Raw genomic sequence first — 26,910 nt, forward strand, 5'->3', positions numbered from 1 at the left:
AGCTGTCTTCTCTGTCAACGCACCCCCGCCCACCATGCTGGCTCCTAAAGGTGAAAATCGTAGGCCTCTGAGGAACGGTCTGAAAAGCTATCTTCAAAAATCTGTCAAAATTAACATTCAACACGCTTCAAAGATGAAGGTGGTGACAAAATGAAATCAGCCTCATGTAGAAAAAAAAAAGAGGGTCTACATCTTAGGAGAACTTGATTTCTAAGTATGAAGGACATAGGAACATAAAGCAGAGCGAGACCCTCTAAGCTTTGACCCAAACCAGCTATGTGATGGGGGGCGTGGTGGGGGGGGGTCATCCTGAACCTTTCTGGGCCTCAGTTTCCTCGCTTGTGAATCAAAGGCACCAAATTAGGTCATCTTTCAGGGTTTCTTCCAAGTACAATACTTGTACTTTTGTATGGTTCTGTGTGTCTTTTCTGGAATTTTGTGGGGATGAAAGAGACACCGCTCCACTCGGAGGAATGGGCGAGGAAAGGGCAGGTGGTAAGGGGCAGCGCGACCCGCCCGTGCGCAGAGAGGGGGCCGGCACAGCACCGGGAGCAGGACAAGCCCCGTGAGGCTGCGGGGAGACGAGAGGCAGCAGGACCCAGGCGTCTCAACAGCAGCCGCCCCAACCTCCGCCAACCACGGACCCCCGCAGACGCACGTCCGGCAGCCCTGAGACACACAGCTGCGGGCTGGGTAATAAGCGGACAATCACATCCTTCCCTGACAAGTTGCGTTTGAATCCAGAGCGCCTTTCCCGATGGAGCGCGACACACAGAGTCCATCTTCAGAAGAGCTGGCACCACCGTGAGATCCCACATCGCTCGGAGGATGATTTTACGTAATTCTCTTAACGCTGTCCAGTTTTCATTCCAAAGTTTAGAAGAGTTTTTTTTGTTTTTTTTTTTTTTTAGTGACACTGTTAATGACCGTTAAAAGTATAACCAGCGTCCATGTTCACAGGAGTGACTTTTGCAGTTTTGTAGGGGTGTAGATAAAACTTAAGGGTGAACGTCCAGTACAAACAACATCTAATATTTGGGGCTTGATGCCTTAAACCTAAATTCCACAGTACTTTAAGATTCTCAGGAGGGAACCCACATATTCCCGTGTGTATCTGGTGCTTTGGTATAAGGAATATTCCAAATCCATGGCCGATCTGGAGGGCAGGGCAGAAAAAACATATTACATATGTATAACACTTATTTGAAGAGGATTAAAAAAATTCACTTACCTGGTAGGATAAAACCACCCATGTGCTGGAGTCTACGAACTGTCAAAAAGCTTTTCTGAACCAACCCCAGACAACAGTCCATTTCAGACAAAGGCTGTCGGTAAAGGTTTGTGCTAAGGCCCAGGCAAGCGAATGTGGAAACAGGCAAGCAGAAGCCAGGAGGTACATTCCGGCTTGTCACTTACACTGACAAGTGACCTCACCTCCCTCAGCCCCAGAGTCCTTATCTGTGCCTACACCGTGGGACTGTCACGAGAGTTAAAAGAGATAAAGCCATGTAGTGTCCAGCAGAGAAAGAACCTTAACAAGGGCAGTTATTATTTTCTCCTTTTACGAAGCTGGAGAAACCAACAGTAACAGATGGCATGGTCATGGTCACATATAACCAAGGGGCTCATTTTCACATCCGTGAAATGGTTTCGTTCTGCTCCTTAGGTTAGGAACTGATGAGGCAGTTCCTATAATGACTGCAGGGCAATGTTGAAGAAGACAACACACCTTGATACGACACGATGGAAAGAACCCTGAAGACCTATGTTCAAATGTTGGCCTCAGGTTCCTCATCTGTGAAATGGGAATTAGCTGCACAAGCAACCTCCCAGGATTACCGTGAAACATAAATGAGAGAACACCTGTAGAAGTTCCTGACATGTTGCAGGTGCTCCGAAATGCAAACTTTCCCCCCTTTAACTGAGGTTTCAGAAATTGAAAAAAATCTGAACAAATCACTTCTACCATGCTTCGCTGCTGCTAGAATCAAACCAATTCAAAAGAACCATATATGCCTAGGGTGTAAATATGCTGTGAGGGTGAAAAGTAAATCCCCATGGAATCTCCCCACTGAGTATCAAATACACAACTCCAGAAGGCTGAGTGCTTACAGGGAACCAGCCACTCGGCAGGTGAGCCGAAACCACCATCCACACGAGCAGCTGCTCAGCCCTGCCAGCCCGCTCTTAGGGGAAGCTCTCCCTTCCTCCCGAACAGAGAGGTGACAGCTCAGAGGGTAGCTCAGAGGATGGCCTGGCAAACAATGCGAGGCTCTCCTCACAGTTCAGTGTTGAATCATCTGTGGAATAACTGCAGAGCCAGCACGCGCCGAGCAGTATCCAGCAGGACGCGCAGGGAAAGGATGCCAAAGATGGCAACAAGCTACCGGGACTCTGTTCTCCTCTTTGACCTCGACAGAGTGCGAAAGCCCGAAACCACACACTCAGTTAAACCAGCTTGTTAGAAAGCCAGAAGCCCGGCCCGTGTGGAACTGTGTTGCAAGCTCGCTTCGTAAGAGGTGAGGGTTTGGCAGGGCTGGAGTCCCGGGAAGATGCTGCTGGACACTCCCCGCAGCTACACACCGGCCTCAGCAGGGCACCAGCTGTCTCCCACTGGGAGCACCTCTTCTGCGGCTACACTTCGCCCGTCTTTCCTGCAAACTCATCGGCTCTACTTCATCCCCAAGGCAGAGCACCCCAGGATCCTTGCTGTAAGAGCGGCTATTAGATTCACCACCAATGCAGGGTTTGTGATGCACCCATCTGCCAGTCAGCCAGTAACTTCGAGACCACCATTGCATTTCCTCCTCTCCCTGTTGGCCAACAATGATCGAGTAAGGTGACCGTGCTATTCACAAATCTCTGGACACTCTGCTTTGTAAGTGAGCAAATGTCGGTATCTGTGAGCTGATCACCTGCCATGCTGGCTGTCTCTCTGCTGGGTCTTTTTGCCCATTATTCCTGGAAATCAGCGTTAATACTTGCGGGGCTTAGAGGAAAGCCTGTTTTAAGCAGCCCCCCAAAATTGTCCCATGGGAGAAAAACGTGCCTCACCATATAGGCATGTGCAGATCTGAGGGATCTGTTGAGTGTTGGCTGGGAGCCAGGCACAAGGCTGTGGTCCCCGGGGGTGCAGTCCCGCGGGGCAGACACACAAGCAGGCAGGCCACGGTCCTGGAATTCTGAACCTCCCGTCTGCGCTGTGGTTCCCAAAGCTGGCTGACGTGACAACTGCTGGTGCACTTCTCCACAACCCACCTCGAGGGACCTTGTTTCAGTCGGTCTGGGCGGGGCCCTGGCAATACACGCTTTTACCAAGTTCTAAAGGTGATCTTAACACAGAGTCTGGGATCTGAGAGTCTGGGATGAGAAGCTGTCTTTTTCCTGGGACACAATGAAACAATTTAAAACAGGAGTGTGATAGAAGATATGCACGGCAGCTATGTAGAAGACAATGTCTAGTGGGAAGGGGCCCAAACCAGGGAGATGAACAGGTCATGATCTCATGGTTTGTGAATTAAACCCTGCATCAGGTTCCGCGCCTATAGCGTGGAGCCTGCTTAGGATTCTCTCCGCCCCGTCTCTAAATAAATAAATAAGTATTTAAAAAAAAAAAAAGCGAAGCTAGACGTTTGGTGTCAGCCTTCTGTTTGTACTATGAAACAAAAATAGATTTTATTAACAGAGATGATCAAAATCATGTCTAAAAACCTTTCCTGGTTCTCTGATTTAAAAAAAAGTCCTCATTTCCAAAGAGCTTTCAAAAACAGGTCTTTAAAAGTGTATCAACGATTTTATATGACTTCTTTTGCATTTTCTTTGGATTAGAAAGTTCAATCAGCTGTTTCCCTTTCAAAAACAGTTTATGAATCTGCCTCTACTATTTAGCAATAATTCTGATAGGTCTAGACTGAAGTTTCGGAATTCAAGAAATTATTGCAAGTGAATCAAGCAGTAGGGGGAGTGGCTAAACTATATGGGAACCAGTGGTTTAAAGCACTTGAGAGAAATAATCATACACTATGTATGTGCTTAATCTAGACCATGTGCATCACATGTGCCAAGGTTTTAATGACCTCTTCAAATGAGCAATTACATACTCAGCTCATCGGCTTAGTTCCACACACTTAAAACTTAAATCTGAAATATACTAAACCTGCAAAAGGTATATACAACTTGGCAAATACCACCTTAACCAAATAATCAATATTGACTTCATCAGTAATCAGGTAATTATCACGTGGCTCCTTATATGATGCACCAAGAAAAACACATTTCCTCTGTGGTATTCTTGGCAAGAGTACACAACCTGGATCTACTTGTGAAGAAACAGTGGACAAACCAAATGTAGAACGTCCCTCACCGACTATAAAATAACTGGCCTGTGAAGGGTGCCTGGGTGACTCAGTCTGTTAAATGTCTGACTTCGGTTCAGGTCCTACTCTTGTGGTTTGTGGGTTCGCGCCCCACGTCGGGCTCTGTGCTGACAGCTCAGAGCCTGGAGCCTGCTTTGGATTCTGTGTCTCCCTCTCTCTCTCTGACCCTCTCATGCTCAGGCTGTTTCTGTCTCTCAGAAATGAATAAACATTAAACAATTTTTTTTAAATAAATGTTAAAAAATAAAATAACTGTCCTGTTTACAGCAAAGTGTCACTATCATAAAACAAAAAGCTTCTGGAACTGTTCCAAATTAATGGAGACTAAAGAGACACGATGGCCAAATGTGACACGTAACCTGGAACTTCCCTTTTGCTATAAAGGACATTATTGGGGCAACTGATGAAATACGAATAAATTCTGTAGATGACAGTACTGAATCAGTATTCATTCTTTTTGATAACTGTACTGTAGTTATGTAAGAGTATTTTTAAGAAATATATATTGAAGTATTTGCTTGCAATTTCCTCTTAAATGGATCAGAAAAAAGTTAACATGAGAAAGGAGATATGCAAATACTCTAAAACACTGACATTTGGGGACCCTGGGTGAAGAGAACATGGGAATTCTTTGTACTTGTAACTTTTTTCTGAATCTAAAATTATGTCAGAAATTCAAAGAAAAGAATATTGTAGTTGACTCTTGAACAACACGGGTTTGAACTGCATGGGTCCACTTACACGTGGACTTTTTTCAATAAATATATACAGTACTCTAAGTGTATTTTCTCTTCCTTATGATTTCCTTCACATTTTCTTTTCTCTAGCTTACTTTATTCTAAGAATGCAGTATATAATACATATACAAAGTATGTGTTAATCGACTTTTCATGCTATCAGTAAAGCTTCTGGCCAACAGTAGGCTATTAGTAGTTAAGTTTTGGAGGAGTCAAAAGTTATATGTGGATTTTCAACTGCACTGGGAGTCGGTGCGCCTCTAACCCCTGCACTGTGCAAGGGCCAACTGCATACATATACTGTATGTATTTAAAAAAAGGGGGGATAGATCACTTAATAGAATATAACCAAAGCCTCTGAAGTTCTGTATGTTCCATTGTTTTTTAATTTTTAAGTTTATTTTGAGAGAGCGTGCGTGCACATGTGTGTGCATGCATGCAAGCAGGGGAGGGGCAGAGAGAGGGAGGACAGAGAGAATCCCAAGCAAGCTCTGAGCTGTCAGCACAGAGCTCAGCTCAAGGCTCGATTCCACCAACCATGAGATCATGACCTGAGTGGAAATCAAGAGTCAGATGCCCAACTGCCTGAGCTACCCAGGCACCCCTGGGGAATGCTTTTTCTACTGGAACAGAAGAAACTCTGGGATATTTTTAAGGCTCCTTGATCTCTTTCGTTCTTGCTTTCAAAGTCCTTTGGAGATTAGGATTAAGTGGAGGAGGTGGAATTCTACCCAAGGTTCTGGGCTGGGGGTGGAAAGTACGTAGCCCAAGGCCAGACTAAGGGAAGTCAAGCTTAAGTCAGTCAGTCCCCACCTCCGCTAAGCTTATTCAGAATTCAGGTTTAAGGCAAAAAAAAAAAAAAAAAAAAAAAAGGAACATGAAGAACAGACAGGGGAGAAAAGACGAAGCCACAGCGTAAAGCCAGCAGGTGGAAGGAGAGGACTTCACGCTCATGTCCTGAGACACTGGGCAATTCAGGGACTGCCCTGCACAGGCCTTAGGCTCTTTTCATCATCAGCTCACCAAGGGGAAGGAGAGAAAATGAACACTGATCCACCATTATGGGCCAGGAACTGACCTGGATATCTTAAATAACAGCAACAATAGCTAACGTTTATGAACTGCTAACTCTGCACTAGATACGGTGTTAGGTGCTTGACAGATAAGATAGCATCTTGGTTACTCTTTTCAACAACTCTCTGAAGTAGACACTCTTATTTTCCCATTTTATAGATAGAGACACTAAGGCCTAGAGGAAGCAAACAACTGCCCAAGGTCACTTAGTAAGTTGCACAGCTGGCAACACAGAAACACAGCCTGGTTCTCTAGCAGTAGTTTTCATTTGCTTGTGCAGGGGGTGGGGGTGGGGGTACAGATTTTCTGGAATTGTGACAAAACCGATATAATCTTGCTAGTGAAAAATGAAAATGCATGAATATACAACAAATTTAGAGGATTTAACAAATTTAGAGAATTCAAACATACACAGCTTAGAAAAAAGGAGAAAGAAAAGCCTTCTGAAATTTACTATCAACACAACTGTTTATAGCTGTAAGTCACCCGCCAGAGGCAGCCGGCACACTAACAGCAGGAGACAGTACAAACTGGGTCAGATGTGTCAGTACAACCTAAGAAACAGGTCCACTGGCAGGGGCAGGTTTGGTGTGGTTACCATGAAAACGCCAGAAAGGGTGAGTGAGGGTGGGGCAGTATCTAGAATGCAGCGAGCACCGTCCAGGGAAGAAAGGGACCCACCGTGCTAGGCTGACTCTGTTAGGGAATTAGAGATTTTGAATCTTAATGGCGTGAGGGCATTAAAACTTTCCAATCAAGAACAAAGATTTTCCCGTTCAGATTCAGCATTCACTCAAAAACGGTCGACTATGGTCTGGCTCTCTGCATAGGCACCTACCTTCCAGGAGAAATACGCTGGTTGTAATAGGACCTTTCGCCATTTTAAATTAACAAGCACATCCTGATTATACATCCGCTCTATGTGAGTCTAGTAAGTGTGAACTCGCTTCAAAGACAGACATTCTGGGCCCGAGGAAAGTGGCCCTGCAGCCTGTGGGGCTGGGTCAGAACCGGATGCCATTCATGCCAGCCAGCTTGCCTCCAAAAACACCACGAACCCGAACCAACATTCCAATGACCTTCTATGACGGAAAATACTTGGTCACTGCCTTTAAGAAAGTCACAGCCTTGGGCAGCCAGGGCATCTCCCTTTTAAGAGGATGGGAGGTATCTGTGAAGTCAAAATTATTTTCATCAAAATATTAAGCCATTATTTATTTTCACTTTTTCACGAGTGTACAGATGCTTTGTTACATCCTATCACAACAGAGCAGTTATGAGAATTTAACTATCTATCTTTCATTAACCCAGCTAGTAAAAGAGGTTTGCAAAAAAAAAATGCCATTTTCCTCACTTTCTTTTTTTTGGGGCGGGGAGGGGAAATTATATATATATGTGTGTGTGTATATATAATTAGATCTATTACTATTACTTTAAAACTAACCAAAATTCTTGGTTTTAATTTCTAATATAGTAAACATCAAGAGATCTAAAAACCCATGTAAATAAAAGCTCTTTGTGGTCCTTAATAATAAGAGTGCAGAGGGATCCTGGGGACCAACCGTTTCAAGAACCACAGCTCTTGCGGCCCCAGACAGGGCAGCAAAGGGGCCTCCTCAAACCTGCGTTTCCAAAGTTTTCCATGAGCCAACCTCCCACTGGGAGACCAACGGCTCTCTCCTCGGCACTGTTTCTCTTTTGGTGTAAAACACGGACACTTTCCCTTCACCTGTGTCCTACCTTTACTTCCATACAGTTCTGGAGGAAGATCATATGGCACAGGAAAGGAGGATGTTGGCTCCTTGCTCCCTGAGAAGAATTTCTGTTTTACTCTGAAGCTGTCCAGGCCCTGCAGACACACAGAAGGAATCTATGATTGCACCGTATTTGCTGAAAAAGACAGATCTCATGCAGCAATTATATCTTGATGGTACTCACAACAAAATTCAAATTATTTCAGAGCTATTTTTGATGTTTCATAGGTCAGATATATTCACGACTCCCCTAAATTAATCTTTCCGAAAATAAAAGGCTCACATTTTAAAAACTAAATTATAACCAAGTTCACAGAAGTTTAATAGAGAAAAGAGAGAGAAAAACAATTTTGGATATTATAGCCTATTTCTACTAACTGCTATGTACAGTTTGAAGGAGTGTGTAGAAGACTGTATATAAATACCTCAAAATACTTTCAATATTGCTATAGTAACAGGCTGCTCACTCTGGTGTAAGAATAAAAGTTGCCTTCATGTATAACGAAAGTGTTCCAATATAATATGATAGGAATATGAAAACAAAAACTCTTCAAGACTCACCAAAATGGAAGGTTTATTCCAAGAACTCCAGAATAGGGTATTATTTTTAGATCTTATCAGGGTACAAGTTAACATGCTGTATTTAGGCTGATGTTTCTAACCACCACTGCCTTCCAGCACAGGGCCTGTGCAGCAGGGCAGGCGCACAATACGTTAGACTCATTCTCCTCTTGCCTCCACACATTATCATCCTCTTCTTGTTTCCTTTATGGGTTATCCTGGCACCTTGCTTGCAAGGCAGTCTGTCCATCTCTGGTCCCTTCTGTCCACACAACCAAACAGGTACCTACCATCCATAATCTAAATACCCACATATTCAACAGGGTTAATGTCTTTGGAACCCATACAAAGAACTCGAATAGTTCTTAGTCTTGGTGATCACATAACTTAGTAGGGGAGGCTGCTCATGGGCACAGAGTAGGACACGGTAAGAGTCGGGAGTTACGCTAACCAGGGCTTCAGGCAACCTGAGCTCTAACATTGCTCTGGCATTTACTGAGCTGTGAGAACGGCTGATATTTGCATTTGTTCGTTCAACACATTTTTTTTAGTGTTTATTTAGAGAAAGTGAGAAAGTGCGCACACTCGAGTGCACATGAGCAGGGGAGAGGCTGAGGGAGGGGGGACAGAGAGAGAATCCCAAGCAGGCTCCACGCGGACTGCAGAGCCTGACGCAGGCCTTGGTCCCATGTACTGTGAGATCATGACCTGAGCCAAAGTCAAGAGTCAGATGCTTAACGGACTGAGCCACCCAGGGGCCCCTCGACACAGTATTTCTTGAGTGCCTCCTCTGTGTCAGGCATCAGTGCCAGGCACTGAGTGCTTAAGAGTTAAAGATGCCACTGTCCCCGTCTTTGTGGGGTACACAGTCTAGTGGGGAGGCATCAAACATACGCATTTATCCAAGTAAAGTAACTACAATTTGTGATGAGCACTGTGAGGAAAAACAGAGGAGTACTGGGAGAGAAAAGGAGACTTGTTTTAGACTCGGGGGAAGGAAATGATCAACAAAAGTCTCCCTAAAAAAGTGACATTTTAATCAGGATCTGGAAGAGGAGTAGGGTTAGGAGAGGTGAGAGTGGAAAGAATATTCCAGGCAGAAGGAATAGCTTCTGAAAAGTCGCAGAGGCAGCAAAGAGTTTGCATGTTCCAGGAGCTAAAAACAATGGTCAGTGGTACACCTGACCACTTACTTACTTGGGCTCAATTTTCTCATTTGTAAAATCTGAATAAAGCATCTGGATGTCATCATGGTAAAATGTCTTTCATATCAACACCCAGTCTTGGTGCGCAGCTGGTGTTCAAGCAACACTGAACTGCAAAATTAGGATACAGGTACCTTGCTTGCTTACTCTATAGGCTTTTGCAGAGAGAAAATCAACGCCTAATTGCTCTGTACCCACGAAGACCTATGAAAAGGTAAGTGCGATGAAGAAAGGTCCAGAATGATGAAGGTGGAGACTATTAACACAGTGAAAGGCAGTAAGTGATAGCCTGCTGAACTCTAGACAGAAAAGGAAGAAATGCCTTTTGCCAGTAGTAGGATAAGGAAAGGCTTTGTAGCAAAGATTACAGCTGGGCCTTGAGAAATTGGTCTAATTTTGATAAACAAAGAGATGGCAAGAAAGAACATCAAGGGAGACCGGCATAACTCAAGGCAGAGCTGGAAAAGCATACCGCAGCCACGTGAGGGGGATGGGGAGTGAATAACCTAATGCACAGGGAGAGGACTGAGGAACACTGGAGAGAACCAGGTTCGTCAATGTTTTGAATGGGAAGCAGTATGGACATCTGTGGCTCGTACCTATTTAACTGGGCCCAAACCCATGCCATGGTGACTCAGGATATCGGGCATGTGGGCCAAGTCCGAGCCATTGGGGCGGGGAGACCATCCTTCTGTTGGGGAGCTCATTTGGTAAGATGGGAGCCTTGAGCTGCTGGGGGCTCTCACGTATTTCAAAATTAACTCTGATAATATGGCCCCAAACCCCTGGATTCAGCTGTGCCTGAAGCAAGGGACTCACTCTCCGTGTTTGCCTTTTTTCTTACACTGTTTTAGTTGATTATCTGTCACTTACAAACCAAAGCATCACAGGACCCCAGTTAAAGAGCGTGGTCCTTACTCTAACATACAGTGAGGAGTTGCAGGGTTTTGAACTGTGAAGTTCCAATATAAATGCAGCCAGGCACAGATGAGAACAGACCCAACTGGGAACTGTGAGAGCCGGAAGACTGAGAGCGGCTGCCACGCCACCGGGAGATGGATTAGTGGATACGGTAATGTGGATACAAATATCAAGCATCGTAACAAAAGCTGAGACACAAACGAGGGGAGTTCGGGAGAGTGAGGTCAGTGGAAAGAGAAGGAAATGGATTTGAAAGAGACTGAAGGAAAACCCAATAAAAAATCAGGGACATACGAGGGCAGAGGAGGAAGCGGGCAGGGAGACCAAGGACGCTTGGAAAGGGACACTGCAGCCTGCCCCTCACCCACACTTCCACCCTGCAGAGGGCTGCTGGGCCATCTGCACAACAGTCACACTGGCATCTCTCTTCACAGCTTACCTTCAACAAGTTCTGGACCTTAATCTATTCTTCCGCATTATCACTTACTTGCTGTGTGACTCTAGGTAAATTACTTAACCTTTCTGGGCATGAGTTTCCTCAGCTATTAAATGGTATGTTGAGAGTAAGTCAGTTATTCAGAACAGTGACTGGCACATGGATATAAATTAGTATAGGGAGTATATTCAGGGTGCTCTTGTGATGAAATTACTCCTATTTTACAGGGAAGCAAATACATTTGGAGGTTAAATAGTCGCCCAAGGCCACTCATCTATTAAGTCGTAAGGCTAGAAATCAAACCCTGACTTACTGATTCTTAGTCTTCTGTTCTTCAACTAAGCAAACAAATGGTCTCACATTCCCCACCAGGAGCCACGACAAAAGAATTCCTTGAAAATTTACGAGGTTATATTAAAGCAGGCCAAATCAGGATGCACCAAATTCTGGAAACCCTGGTTCTTGACATTTTTGAAAAGAGGCCAGAGTTTGGGAAATGAGGTCAATTTAATGACTATGAAGTACTTTACGTGGAGTTTTACATAAAACAACTTCCCTCTTCTTTGGCTCCTGGTCTATTTCTGTTATTTCCAAACAAATCATGGCAAAGCACTGAGGATCTTTATGGTCTGGCCCAGATCTGATGCCCCAACAGGTTTTGGCACAGGCTTCCATCCGTGGTGTCTTACTTCACATAGAAGAAGCTTTGAGCCATCCATGTCTGACAGGGAGCAATATGTTTTTTTCCTGAATGCCATTTCTGATCCAAATTCTAGGGTATTACAGGGGGAAAAAAAAAAAAAGTACCACTTTTCCCTTCAATCTGGATGTCAAATAATTTGAGGCTGTCTTCTAATTATCATTATTTATATATCAGAGTGATATCACTTGGCGTTTTATAAAACAGAGGAAGGCACCCTCCCAGGCACAGATACTTAAAAGACACTTAAGACAATATATTTATAAAACACCAGGTGAGAGGGTGGACATCTATCACACTGGAGAAATTACTGGCTTTTGCCTTCAGCTCCGGGAGGAGAACAACTGTTATCACCATGACGGATTAGGTTTAGAGGCTTAGCTTAGCTCAATCACAGAGAACAAGAACCACGCTCAAATTTCATCTAGAGATGTCATTTACTTTTTAGCTGCATCCAACTAGCATCCTCAAACAGTAAAACCCTATACAAGGCATCAAGTTTTCCTGGGTAAAAGAGCAAGAACAGTGAACCTTCTAGAAGGTTCTTATTCAAAGATGGACTAATTGACCAGGAAGCAAGTTACAGGAAGGTAGCTGTCTTGTCCTTCCTATAACGCAGTATGTGACCAAGTGCAAGTGTTTCCAGGTGGGAGCTTAGAAAAGTCTTCATGGAGGACAGTGAACCCAACAGGCCCGAGAAGGGTGGGTTTTGACAAGCAAAGGGCTACGTCCCTGTGGTGGGGTGCAGTACAGAAGGAGGAAAGGAAGAGCATCCCGTCACCATGGGTATGATGTCAAGATGTGGATTCACTGCGTTCACCTCTGCCTTCCACCTTCTGCTGAACTGCTTGGGCTACATGCTGACACGGCTACTGCTGACTGCCAGGCACTGTTTCAACAGGTTACGGACAATTAGCTCTCGATTCTCAAACGGTGCTACAAGTTCGTTACTGCACTGTCCCCACCTCATACGGAGGAAAAGGAGGCCTATGGAAGTAACAGGTCCAAAGCCTAACAGATGGCAAGCAGAACTCCAACTCCACTGTCACTCTGGCTCCTCTAACACCGTGTGCTGCTAGAGAGTTCCTCTGCTTGATCCTTGGGATTTCTCCAACCCGTTCTTCTCTGCTCTCTTTCCACATTATTTCGGTTTCTAATGGAGGCAAACAGTGGCGCGGGATCAGTCAACTAGTAAGTGGCAGTGTGCCACCAGTGCCACAGCTTACCTCACCCATCCGCCAACAAGCACTCACGGGTGCCCGGAGCCCTGGGTGTGTGGGGGGGAGGGGAGGAGGGGAGAGAGGCCCCCCGGCGGCCGGGAGGCATGCTGCTCCAGGTGACAGTGGGCCGTGGTGTCACACAAAGGATTCTGGATGTCGTCTCGTGGGCCAAGAGGAGACACTGCAGATTTAACGTCAGAGGAACACAGACCCCGGCAGGGGCACAAGGAGCTTCAGAAGTGAAGCCGTAGCCAAGATGGGGAGCAAGGGGACAGACGGAATCAGTTCAGAGAAGACGACAAGGACCTGTAGCAGCAGGCGGCAAAACTCTTGCTAGGGCAGAAGGGACAGGCTGTGGCAACCGGGCAAGGACAGGAGAGGAGGAGGAGAATGCCAGAATGGGGCTTTACTGGCTCAGTGGGAGAACACTAAAGCTTAGGAGAAACTCCACCTGAAACGGTGTTGACCAGCTGTGGCCCCTTGGGGAACCCTTAGTCCCAGCCTCAACAGACAGCAGGTGGGCAGAAGCGGTGTGGGAGGGGAGGAAGCTAAGAAGGTGGCTCCCGTGCATTTCATTAGTTCTTCCAGCCAGGCCACAGTCCTAGGAGAGCAAATACTTGTGGCATTTACCAATTCCGGCAACAAAAAGACAATAAAATAGTTTAACCAGAACAGAAAAGACAGACTTGAAGACAAAGTTCCTGTGGATTTGACTGAAGCATTTTTGACTCTGATGACAGAAAAGAGAACCTGCCATCTTGGGGGCAAATGAATCTAGGGCTCAGGAGGGGGCCGAGGTGCCCCTCAGCGCGCTAAGGCAAGTGCAGGAAAGCTCAGGCTACCTTTGTCTGGAGGAAACCATCTTGGATATTGATCTCGGGTTCTCAGATGGTCATGCACGTTATTTCCAGAGATCAGGAGCAGCTTGCTGCAGTCACAAAGTGCCAGGCAGGTTCAAGCCCAGGACGAGTCAGCGCCTGACAAAGTAGGTGCTTAATAAACACCGAAATGTATGAAGTCCGTAACAGAAAACTTGTATCTCCTGGATGTACTCAAGGATGCCTTAAGATCTGGAATACAGCTACCAATCTTGGAAATTATCAGATCTTTCCTATATTCTAATTTTCTTGGACCTAAATGAATTAGTCTAATAGTTAAATACATTTAAAGGGACAACCCCCCTGCCAAATTATATACTTGATAAGTTAATATTAGATCCAAAAGAACAGTCTTTAACCACCTACTGTGTAACGACAATAGCTGAGTGCTAGGTACACAGTCAAATGTACCCTTGACATTAATCCCTAAAGCTCCTGAAAGTGTTCACAAAGGAAAAGCTGTCGACTACCTGGCTCTAATGGCAAGTTAGGTTCATCCTGAAATGATGTGTTTACTAACTCATTCATTTAAAAGCAGAAAAAAAAAATGTGAACAAATCAATGTTTGGTTACCAGAACTTAGCTTTCAGATCAAGCCCAGAGATTTCAAATAGCATCTTTATTTTGATGAATGAAAAATGGTGGCTCTCCATCCACTACTTTGAGGCCACAGAAAATGTCCCTTCACTCAGCCAATGACTAGTTCCTGAGTGACAGGTCCTTATTTTGTGGGAAAGTGCAGAGCTGAGGTTCCTTCTAGGTGACTGCCTCAGCAGTGTCTGAGACCCTTCATTCTGTACCCAAAACTTGCCTGTTTGCAATGCTAACCTCAAGGCAGTGTTGTGGAACACAAGGATCAGAATGTCCTACTAAACAAGGACAAAAGTGGCAACTCCAGTTGCTGATAACTCAGAGACGTGGGTGTTTTGGACATGGAGCTCTGCCTAAGAAGCACAAAGGTGGGCTGACCTCAAGAAACCGGATTCTGGATGATGTCCAGTTAGAGAAATGATTACAGAACTGGGTATTAAGTCTATTTGGCAAACTTGTAACGGAAAACATTAAAAGGCAGGTCCTGCTAGTACTAAAGAGGGAAACATAAGGCCTCGTTTTACAACAACCTGCATTCTCATCAGGAACCATTTTGACATTAATGGCTACAGAAATTTTAAGACCATCTATTAAATATATAGGCATCGGCATTTGTAAGTACCGCAAGGGACTCTTAAGTGTACGTATGCACATGAGCTTTAATTAGGTGAGTGATTCTACGGTGTGTATTACTTATGAACATATCTGAACACCTACGACACACAACAGCCACTGTGCTAAATTAAGTGGTTTCCGGAGCTACTGACTTCCATGTTTGTTCTCCTCACAGAAAGGACAGTGTGCCCTCCAGGAACTTAAAGGAAGTGACATCAACTACCAGATGCGCCAAGCCCTACGAGAAAGCGGCTCAGAGTCTAGTCAAGGAGACACTCAAGTAAACAGTAACACGGGGGACTTGTGATGAGCCAAGGATCTAGAGAGCTGTGGGGTGGGGTGGGGGCACCTGGGGTGGAGACTGCGGAGGCAGGGGGTATGGGGGGTGTAGGGGTGCTGTTCCTGGCACAGATTAAGGCTGGTGAATGAGGACATGGTGGTTATCAGGTGTCTACTTGACTGGGCCACTGGATACCAGACGACCAGTTAAACATCACTCTGGGTGTCTCTGCAGGTGTTTGTAGATGAGATTAACATTTGAATCAGTGGACTGAATAAAGAAGACTGCCCCCCACCCCGCGGTGTGAGGGGGCATCATCCAATGTGTTGAGTGCCTGAGTAAACAAAAAGGTTACGGAAGGGCGAATTTGCTCTGTTGGCTGGGACACAGGTCTTCCGAACTCAGTCTGGGATCGAAAGCATTAGCTCTCCTGACCCTCAGGCTTCCACACTCAGACTGAACCATATCAACAGCTCTCCTGGGTCTCTGGCTGGCAGATGGCTGAGGCTGGGCCTTCTTAGTCTTCAAAATCATGTGAACTAATCCCTCACAATTCATCTCTTTCTATATGTATCTACACATCCTTTCGGTTCTGTTTCTCCGGAGAACCCTAACACAGACAGGCTCGACCCATAATGGAAACTCGTAGTTCCACATGGCTGGAACATGAAGGGCGGGAGACAAGAGAAGTGGTCAGGCCCGAGTAGTCAGGAGTCAGGGCCTGAAGAGAAAAGTAGGCCATGCTAAGGAATCTGGCTTCTATCTTACAAGATTTGAAGGTAGGTGACACAATCTGATGTGTGGTCTACAAAGACATTCTGGCAGCCGGGTGGAGAGCAGCTTGGAAGCAGCCTTGGGAAGGATGATGGGAGGGTACTCTGGCAGGAACTGACAGTCTCTAGTCAAGGTAGCAGCAGGAATGCCAGAAGTGACCCATTATCAAGCAGCATTAAGGAAGTTAAGTAGCATCAAGCACTAAGCTTGGGTGTAAAAGAGGAGTCAGAAATGACTTTGCACACTTTGAGTTAGGATGATGGGGTGAGGGTAATAGTAATCATTAATCAATTGTTTTAATAATGTAGCTTAAGTGATCAAGAGGATTTGAGGAGATCTACAAGGCCCTTATTATTCTCAGGTATCTTTTGAATAATATAATTTAAATTATCATGATTGGAGGTGTATTTTATAAGCTTCAAATTCTCTGAGAAATGGCCTGATGAGATCACTAATGCTGCTTAAAAAACTGGCAGCTTTCTATTGTCTGTATGGGACAAAGTACAATTCCAGTGGGTCCTGCCTGCCAGTCTCCTTCCAAACAGGAGTCCAACCTCAAGGCCTTGGCCCACATCCCAGCCCCTTCCCAGGCACACGGAATGGCCTGCTGCTTCTCGAACATAACATGCACTGCTCTTTCTGGCTAGAAGCATCCTCTCTCCTGACGGCAGGCTAAGCTCATACTCACTTTTCAAGACCCAGGTCAAATATGATCTTAAAGAAGCCTTCCCCGGGGCCCCCAGGTCTTTTCTCAGAGTCTTTGTATTCTGAACCCCACACACTATAGCTGTCGTCATGTACTATAATAACTTGTCTGCTTCCTAAAATTCTCCAGGAGCTTTCATGAGAATGAAGACTCCATCTTGTTCCTCCTCCTATCCCCAGGGCTACTGAACTGCAGGCATGGGGAGCTGGTGGAGCTGAACCAAGTGACTGAATGGTCCTTCCAGGCAGCCAGAATGTTCAGTTATGAGCCTGGGATACATTCTGAGCAGGGGGCCGTGGAGCTGTTGTACTAGACAGTCTCTCTTTCAGAAGCTGAGTGTCTCATTCTGTGTTCGAATTACCCCAGCAAAATGACAAATCACCTCATGGCAGAGATCTCTGGGTTACCCTCAGAGTCAAAACCGTATATGTTAATTCTGTGAAGGCCAAGCAAAGGTCCACTGGCTTTCCAGAAACTTCACATACCGGTAAGTGACATAGATGCTGTGATATAGTAGCTTAAGGACAAAGGCTCCTATGCTGCAAAATCCCGACACGGTTTTATGCAGACTGATAAAACACACATCGACTCACTTCCGGGGGAAACCCTCTGGCAGTAGCTATCTCTGGGGTGGCTTCCTAACTCACAACATCTGCCCTTCTCTGGAAACAGGCCCACTATTGGGACAGGGTCAGGACAGTAGAGAGGCGTGAAAGGCAGACCTAAACTTGAGCTATCTGTACATGCGGAATGGCGGGCAAATGAGTGGAGAAGCCACAGGGGAGGAGTCACCAAGGGCAGCGACCCAGACAGGCAGCGTACTGCGGGCGTCCCTGGCGCTGGACCGGCTCCACCCTCCCAAGTCTCCGCTGGGCCACCGATTTCATGACCTTCTCCTTCACATCTTTTCAGGAAACTGCCCCCTTCTGTGGGCTTGTGTAAGCTCAAGCTGGATGCTGTCAAGAGCAAAGAAAAAGACCCAAATATCCACATTCAGCCCTTTGGGTTCTGCTCACTCAGGCCAGTTCCTTCTCTCACAGGTCATAGCACCTAGGCCGCACATGGACATTTCTCAACAGAAGTGCCTTTTTAAAATGCCCTTATAGCTCAACTTGACCAGGAAGCTCCTTGGGAGGGTGAGGTCAAGCACTTCTGTGTACTGTCCACACGCCTCATTTTGGCACCTTGCCCAAATGATTTATGGTTCAGTGAAGGACACAGACAATACACCCAGAAACGTCTGATGACAAGACAGGGACAGTCTGGGGTCCTTACTAGTGTTATGTAAGAAGCCTGCTATAAAGCACTGTACTAGGATCTGTATTTCTAGACAAACCAAGGAACTCGGATTGCTGGATAAAACCCTATCTTTTTAGTCACTACATTAATTATATGGTCACCCTGCTTGGGGCCTCACTCTTGAATCTGTCGGCCTAGCATAGTAGGGGTGGAATCCATTTTTTTCTATTCTTGCCTGATAGTCTTTGTAAATAACTGAATCTATTCTACCTAAGATGTGCTATAATGGGGGCTCTTTCTTATTCCAACAGTATAGAAGAAAGAATCTAATTTGGGGATTCTAAATGACTGTGCCCAGTTTTTCCTCTATTAGCTGGGTCTAATGTACAGTCAGAAACTGAATCAGAAATAAAATTAGGAGCTTAGAAGGGTCTAGAGGACCTAAAGCACAATATACTTCTTCCCCACTACCATTTTCATGATGAGGAATTGAGTCAGAATAGTTAGAAACAACTAGAATTTTCCAAATGTGGACAACAAAAGCCAAACAAAAGGGACCTGGAACTTATTCCACTGCTTAAATTATTACTGGGAGATAATCTTGGCCTTAGTTCAAAGCTACAGTCACTAAGTCACACCAAATTACTGCCTACTACCGCTCCAGTGTTGTGAATTTACTACTTCCTGTGACAATGCTGAAACATCACAGGAGGGATCAATGAGAGACTGTGGTTTGAGGGCTGGAATCCGGACAGCTGTGGAACCCTAGGGAAGTCACATCCTTGTCTACAGAAAAAGGGGAACCATCTGCCTCCAGGGATACGGAGGGGAGTCTTCAGTTGTAAGCACGGTCAGGATCTGCTCTGACTCTAGGAAAGCAACAAGATGTGCTAGAATCTTATATTACCCTCTGGAGAGGCCTATTTGACAGTCTTGTAGCAAAACCCCTCTGAGCTGGAGAAGAAAAGGATGGATAAAGACTGACGAAGGAGGAGAGAGGGAGAAAAGAACTTCACTACAGCGGGGAGGGGATAGTGAGGACACTTGGGCAGGGTGGAGTGGGGATGCTTGTTCTCTGGCATGCCGTTTCACATAGATCTGGATTGAAGCCTGAGAACAAGCAGGCAGTGCTCCTTCACTGAAGCTTCTGGTCTAGTCACGTGGTTTACGATGGCGCTGCATCATATGTATGTTTATCGTAAGCTCAAGTACAGCAGGTGGCGAAAAAAGAAAACAAGCACTGGCCATCTTGTCATGTGGGCAGTTCCGACTGCATTCCACCAAGTATGTGAGGGGTGAGACGGTGGTCTTGGGGTCTGTATGCCCCTTAGAGTGAGAAGGTCTCTCTGGGCCAAAGGTGATTTTAATATGTAGAAATCAGGGCCTGTGCGACCAGTTCTGACGTGAAAACCAGCCACCTGTCTGGTGTTCAGCTGCAGAAACAGAGCTGTTCCAAGCTGGGAGATAAGCTGGCTGTGCCAGACACCTTGAGAGAGTCACAGCTTCCTACACGGTGTGTTTCCAGGGGGCTTACCAGTTAGTCTGATTGCACAGGTCCTGTGACCCCCTGAATTCCTACTCGAGTAGCTGTTGTGAGCCTCCTGGCCTCCCGACTCGGGCTCTTGACACTCCCCTAACCTGGGATACCCTGCCTGCTCCTCTCCCTAAGTACCCGTCAACCTTCCTCAAGCCTTCCAGCTTCCAAAGACCTCCTCCAAAGGAACGTCTTGTTCTTGGCTGAGTCATCCCTTCGGTGACCTGTCACTACCGCCTTGTAACACATCTTCACGTTATGGTTCGCAATATTTAAATACTGTGATTAACTGGGGCGCCTGGATGGCTCAGTTGGTTAGGCGACCGATTTCGGCTCAGGTCATGATCTCACAGTTTGTGAATTCGAGCCCCACGTCGGGCTCTGTGCTGACAGCTCAGAGCCTGGAGCCTGCTTCAGATTCTGTGCCTTCCCCTTTCTCTACCCCTCCCCTGCTCATGCTGTGTGTCTCTCGGCCTCTCAATAACAAATAAACATTTTAAAAAAAGTTTAAAAATAAACTAATACATACATACATACATACATACATACATACTGCGATTAACTTTACCCAAACCAATTACCCTCAGTCTCTCACCAGGTATACTCCGCGAGAGCAGCAATCTTGCTGCACCCAGAATAGTGAATGCTAAACGTATGTGTCAGCACAGGCTTAGGTTAGAACCCCGGCCTCAGGTCACCGGGACCAAAGGAAGAGAACATACACACCCGACCTGTTCCACATGCGACCACTCAGGCAGTTTCAAGCGTGAACTTACAAATGCTGATGGCAAGAAAAGGACCCCAAGCTCATAGGAACGGATCATCAGCTGGGCACCATTCTTCTCTAATGCTCCCCAGGCGGCCTTGGACAGATTCGCGCTGCAGGGACAAGGACACAGAAAGGGCTGACTCGATGAGGTATTTCAGTGCAGGTCAAACTTTCACAGCTGCAAGACCCTGGTCAAAAACACAGATAGCTGCAATCACATTCACTCAGTGTTTGGCAGAATAATGCGTTTTTTAGAAATGGAACGTTAAATCCTGCCGTGCTATAATCCCCAAGATGTATCTAATCAATTTGGGATAGCTTCATTCTCATCTGCATTTTCCCCCGAGGACAGCTACTAAAATGATCAGCCTTTCTTAGATTATTTTTTCCCCCTGTCCAAAGGCCTTTCTTTCCATGACTCTGGTGTAGCCAGGGTGCCTGTGTTACATAACGAAGTAGCATGTAAGAAAAAATCACGTCAATATAATCTTACATAACATCTTACGCTTCACACTCCTTTTTTCTGCCTTTAGTTTGGGGCAGGAAGTGCTCATTTCTAATTTCAGTCTAAAGAAAACAACTGAGGGTACCTGATCGGCATCTGTATCCATATAGTAATGGTGTGTTCAGAATCATGTTTTATATGGGCAGAGAGTGGTGGGTATGCCTAAAAATGACAGGATGCAGCGGAAGTGAGCCTTGGAAGTGACCGGAGAGAAGGAGCCAAGATGCCATCAGGATGCTCAGAACAGACCTAAGCTCTGCAGCATCTTCCCTAGAAACATGCTCTCCTGCACCAAACCAGGCCAAGGACTCTCACTTGCCACTCATTGTAAACCCATCATCAACGGGTTTTTCCTCAACAAGGCTCACCCAAATTCTACTTTAAGAATATGGAATATTCTCAGCTATTCAGACCCTTAGAGCCTGACTTCATGGAAAACAGACTTATTTCAAGATTCATTCACTGGGGCATCAAGTATTCTTCTAAAGCAAGCCATAATAGGAAATCAGAGAGTCAAAGAGAAACAGTTACCAAGTAAGGTGAAAAGTGTCATCTCTGTTGAAGGTCCTACGGGAACAGAGAAGGACTATGGAAATCAGAGCTAAGAAAACCGTTAAAACAATTAAGCTAACAAAGTATATGGACAGACATCCCTACCTTCTTTAATGGACCATACTGAGAACAAGAAACTACTTTGATGCTCAAGGGCCACTATCATGAATACCATGGTCTGTGATGGATCATAAAAATGGAAAATGCAGGGGTCATAGGACCCTAGGAAAATGGTTTACTTTCCAAGTCCAAGATAATAGCTTGCTTTTAGGTCTCTCACCCATTAGTAAGACACGGTGACCTCCTGGGCAAAGCCACAGGTCTAATGGCACAACCAACTAGTGAGTGTGAAGTAGAAGCAGTCTCCTTTGGAATATCCCCCCCACTTTCTATGTTAGTGCCTGACTGCTCCCTTGACTTGTAGCATCTAACCATCACAGGCCAGGGGAACTTTCTAGCAGGCCAGTTTTCATTCTTTACTAGTCACATTTTCTTCTTGAGGGCTTATTCCAAGGTAAAGATCAATGGAGGGGCTCAGTTGGTTAAGTGGCCAAATTCGGGTCAGATCATGATCTCACAGTTCGTGAGTTCAAGCCCCTCGTCAAGCTCTGTGCTGAGCCTGGAGCCTGCTTCAGATTCTGTGTCTCCCTCTCTCTGCCCCTCCTCTGCTCATGCTCTGCCTCTCTCTCAAAAACAAAGAAAAACAAAAAAGGTCAAAGGAGACTATGAAGATCCCTCTTCAGATGGTTTCTTCCAATCACTCCTTTGTATTTAGCTTCTAATAGAATTCTAAGCATCCGGAACCTTAAACTATATCCTTTATAATTGGACTGAAAGTCACTTGTAAGCTGTTGAGGTGATAAATCAATATTCCTTGAAAGAACATCCCTAATGATTTTTTTTTTCTTTAAATGTCTAAATACACTCTGGATCACTGGTACCCAGGGCAGCCAGGACAAGGGGTATTTTTCCCAAACTCTAACCCTGCCTGCAGTGTGTGTGGTGTAGACAGGTACCTCTAAGTGTCCAGCAGAAACCCAGGTATCTTGTGGGTGTCACAGGGACACCACGAGGTTGCCTATGACAAACTCTTTTGTTTCCAAAACTCCAAAGGAGTTATAACTTTTCTCTTCCATTCAGGATCTATGCCCACAGCAGGTCTTGGCTTCTTGCTGTGGCCACTGCCATTACTCAAGTTCATTTCTACCTTGTTCTCTGTCCTTGTTCTTTCAGTTTTCTTCTGACTCCTACTGGATGGAGCTGCCCTCTCCCTTGCCAATGTTCAGGTTTATTTTGTTGTTGCTGGGGGTCAAATGATGCTTTATCAAAGAGGGTTGGGTTTTTCATTTACTTATATTCTTGAGGGTATGGAAGGATTCTGAAAGTTGAGGATTCTAAAGGACAGCCAAAGTTGTACTGCCCAACAGAAACTTTGCCCAAGCTGCTAAGTAAAGGTGAATCAAACTGGCTTCTGGGGGACAGGTGGGTGGCAGTCACAGTTCAACCAGAGAAGCAGAACCACTAGTGTGTGTACAAAATACATATAATTTACAGAAATTTGACTTAAGTAATTGCAGGAGCTTTTAAAGCAGGCTCTAAAGGCCATCTTTGCCCTGATGCTGGAGTTTGAAGTCTGTAGGGCTGACAGAAGTCAGGGAAGGATGGATACACAGGAAGGATGGATACACAAGCTAGAACCAGAGGCAAGGAGCTAAAGCCACAAGTAGAGACTAAAACCATGCCTATTCATGTTGCCTCTGGCACTGGGGGTGTAGGTGTCCTGCAGAAGCTGGGACCTTCACCACGGAGCTAAACACACCAGGTGAGACCCAGGTGTTAGAGAAGCTGAAGCAGGATCCTGCAGAGGGTGCAAAAGTCACAAGTCCTGCCGCTGCTTCTTGTCAACAGAGTGAGCTGGCTCAAAAGGACAACGTGTGGGTTATAAAAAGAGCTGCTACTTCCCATCTGCCCTCCAAATCTCCAACAACAATCTCATCTGGGGCCCACCCCAACCAGAAACATACAAGGGAATTCTGGAAAAACGAAGTTCAGCCTAAGCTGAACAGACACATTGCAAACCCACGACAGGATTTGCTGCTGAGTCCCCAACTAAGTTACTCAATGGTCAGTTATTCAACTCGGCAATTTATAGACCCCTTAATGACAGAGCCCATCTGGCAGATGACCCTGCCACAGCTCATAGAACATGCCTGCTAATTAGGGACCTGATCTCAGTCCCTAATATGGAAATTTTGCCCAACACTTAAACCTTTAAGAGTATGTTTAAACTGACTATGTGTAACAAAGTTCCTAAAGGAAAGCTCAGGAAAGCATCGGATTCCACCCAAGATGCATGGAGAAGGCAGGCAGGCCAATGTTGAGAAAAGATCCGGGGACCCCCAATCAGGAGAGAGGATTTCTGTCCTGGCTTCCCCACTAACAGCAACATGCCAAGGCGCTGTTCTTCCCAGACATTCATTTCTTGTCTCTAGAATGAGGGGGTTTTGGTCCATGAGGCCATAATCCCTTCCTGGACAACAGTCTACAAGGACTAGACACGTTCACATCTAACTAGACAGCTGCCCTCCCCCTATGTATTCCAGCCAGAAAGAATCCATGATTTTCACTGGGAGTTCACTGCTGGGAGCCTTATCTCCATGTTCAGGGGAACATGCTGGGGAAACAGCCATGCAACAACGGAGAAGGGAGCAATGAAGGTGACCTCTGAGACAATCTTTAAAAGCTTAAAATTGGGTATCTCCAGTAGTATCATCTGCCACCTCCAAGCCCAGCCTCCCCACCTCCCCACCTCCCAGCATTTGGTTTGAGCGGCTCATTGAGTTTACTTCCAAGATTCAGAACTTTACTTATATATTTTCATTTTTACTTGAAGTATTGTTGACATATCAATTTTGAGTATACAACAGTGATTTGACAATTACATACATTACAAAATGCTCACCACAAGAAGTAGGAGTTCAGATTTTGTTAGAAGGTGTACAAAAACGTAAGGATGACTGTTATGGGAACATGTGTCCACTGAAAACATTTCTTTCATCATTAGCCCTCAATCTAGGCAGCAGCTGCAAAGAGTGCAGACAAAGCTAGCAGACTGAGCTTTTAGCAAGACATCTTAGACGACCAGAGCTGGGGGATGGGATACTTTCACAGACAGATGCAAAAAACAGAATGTTGGCAGTAGATGTAAGAGGAGATGTGGACAGAAAGGCTGTGTGACAAGGAGAGAAAATCACAAACTCTAGCTAATGGTGCTGTCACTCCTGTCCTAAAACTCCGCAGGCAGTATGCATGTCCCCCCACCCCACCCCGGTTACCTTCTGTTTTGCATTTGTATTGCATTTTTTTTCTTGTATTGCCCTTGGGCTCTGTTGCTTTCTATGTACTGAAAGAAAGTTTCACGAGTGATGTGGGAAGATACTCACTGTGAAGATCCAAGTTGTATATAGATATACATAAGGAAATAAGGTTTAATTTTGATGGACTCGGTCACATTTCCTTCTAAAAAGTCTTTCCAATTTAGACTGTCACCAACAATGTAGAAGACACTCTTTTCTTAGATTATTGAGAACACTGGATGGGTATCTATGAAAATTTTTGCTAAATAATAGGCAAAATAGATCTCATTTCAATCTGATTTCGGATTACTAGTGGTGGTCAGTATTTTTAACCATATTTATTGGACATCTAGGTTTAATTCTATGAAGTGACCATTTTAAAATTATGTTACTTGTCTTTTTTATTAGTACACAGGTATGCATTAGTTTCCTATAGCTGCCCTGCCATAAATTTAGTGACCGAAAAACAGCACAAATTTACTATCTTATACTTGTGGAGATTACAAGTCTGAAATGGGACGTGCTGGACTAAAATCAGGGCGCTGGCAGGGTTGTATTTCTTCCGGAGGCTCTAGGGAAGAATTCATTTCCTCGTTTTTTCCAGTTCTTAGAGGCCACCTACATTCTCTGTGTCTCCAATTCCTCCACCCTCAAAGGCCAACAAGGTCAGCGGTCATACTGCCTTCACTCTGGACGTCTCCCTCTTCTGCACTGGGGCGCCTCTGTGATTACACTGAGCCCTTTCAGGTCACCTCCCACATGATAAGGTCAGTTGATTAGCAAACTTAATTCCATCTGCTACCTTCACAGGGTCTGGGAATTAGGGCATCTTTGAGGAGCCATTACTTTGCCTCCCAGGGCTTTTCATGTATTATAACTATGCTGCAAATGTTCTCCCAGTTTGTTAAAGTTATTTATGAAAATTCTTTTTATTTCAGAAGATCTTGCTTGCTTTTTTTCCCTTTTTGAGGAGGAGTTATCCAAGTTGGAATTTTTTCCTTTACATCTTCTGAGGATGAGGTCTTGTGTAGAAAACCTCATCCATCCTCAAAGGGTGTCTTCCGGTGAAATCAATTTCTAAAATATTTTTGAAGTCCAAAAGCCCATCAATTTTTTAATGGCCAAGTGCATTTTTTGTGCCAACTACTAAATCTTTGCCTACTACAATGGCATGAGAACATCCTTCAGTTTTCACAGCATAGTTTTAGCTTTCCTACTTAGGTCTTTCATCTATCTGTAATTAATCTGTTTATGGCCTAAGTTAGGCCATGGCTTGATTATTCTGCATCAATATCCAAATGCCTTACCACCATTTACTGAAAACAACAACCTTCCTCCAGGTGCCTTTATCAAAAGTCTCTGATTACATCTATTTCTGGAGTCTATTCCATTGATAAGAATATCTAGTCTTATATTAATACCAGTCTTATTCCCATTTTATGCCAAATCTTCAAATCAGGTACTGTAAGTATGCTTCTTTAAAACCATCCTGGCTATTTTAGATCCTTTGTATATATGTGTAAGTTTTTTTTTCTTTTTAGTGTTTATTTTTGACAGACAGAGAGAGAGAGAGAGAGAGAGAGAAAGACAGAGTGCAAGCAGGGGAGGAGAGGAAAGAGAGGGAGACACAGAATCTGAAGCAGGCTCCAGGTTCTGAGCTGTGAGCATAGAGCCTGATGTGGGGCTTGAACCCACAAACTGTGAGATCATGACCTGAGCCGAAGTTGGACGCTTAACTGACTGAACCACCCAGTTGCCCCAATATACATGTAAATGTTGTATCAGTTTGTTCTTCCCTAAAATTCTTCTGCCACTTCTGAACACCTTGCATATTCAAATTGTAGAATCAGCTTGTTGATTTTTTACAAAAACTCTGCTGGGATTTAGATCAGGATTGTAATGAAATCTATCAAAGAAGCTGGGAGCAACTGATGTCAATATTGACTCTTTTAATCCATGAACAGGTTATATCTCCACACATTTAAATTCTTATTTATTATTTATTTTTGTTTGAAAGTTTTTTTTAATATATGAAATTTATTGTCAAATTGGTTTCCATACAACACCCAGTGCTCACCCCAAAAGATGCCCTCTTCAATGCCCATCACCTACCCTTCCCTCCCTCCA

At 45.0% G+C, this 26,910-nt stretch overlaps 1 protein-coding gene across 3 annotated transcripts in view; it reads right to left on the minus strand.

Annotated features, from left to right (window-relative positions):
- Positions 1-862: 862 nt before the first annotated feature.
- The window catches only part of TDP1 (tyrosyl-DNA phosphodiesterase 1), an 89,266-nt gene continuing 63,218 nt past the window's right edge, over positions 863-26,910 (minus strand). For all 3 annotated transcript variants that reach the window (XM_049612333.1, XM_049612331.1, XM_049612332.1), the window contains 3 exons: positions 20,378-20,480; positions 7,928-8,036; positions 863-1,156 (listed from right to left, as the gene is read on the minus strand). In XM_049612333.1, coding sequence (XP_049468290.1) covers positions 1,083-1,156; positions 7,928-8,036; positions 20,378-20,480 — 286 coding nt within the window. In that variant the 3' untranslated portion in view covers positions 863-1,082. The remainder of the gene's footprint in view (positions 1,157-7,927; positions 8,037-20,377; positions 20,481-26,910) is intronic.

Source organism: Panthera uncia (genome assembly GCF_023721935.1).
Source record: "Panthera uncia isolate 11264 chromosome B3 unlocalized genomic scaffold, Puncia_PCG_1.0 HiC_scaffold_1, whole genome shotgun sequence".
In the NCBI taxonomy this organism is placed as follows: Eukaryota; Metazoa; Chordata; class Mammalia; order Carnivora; family Felidae; genus Panthera; species Panthera uncia.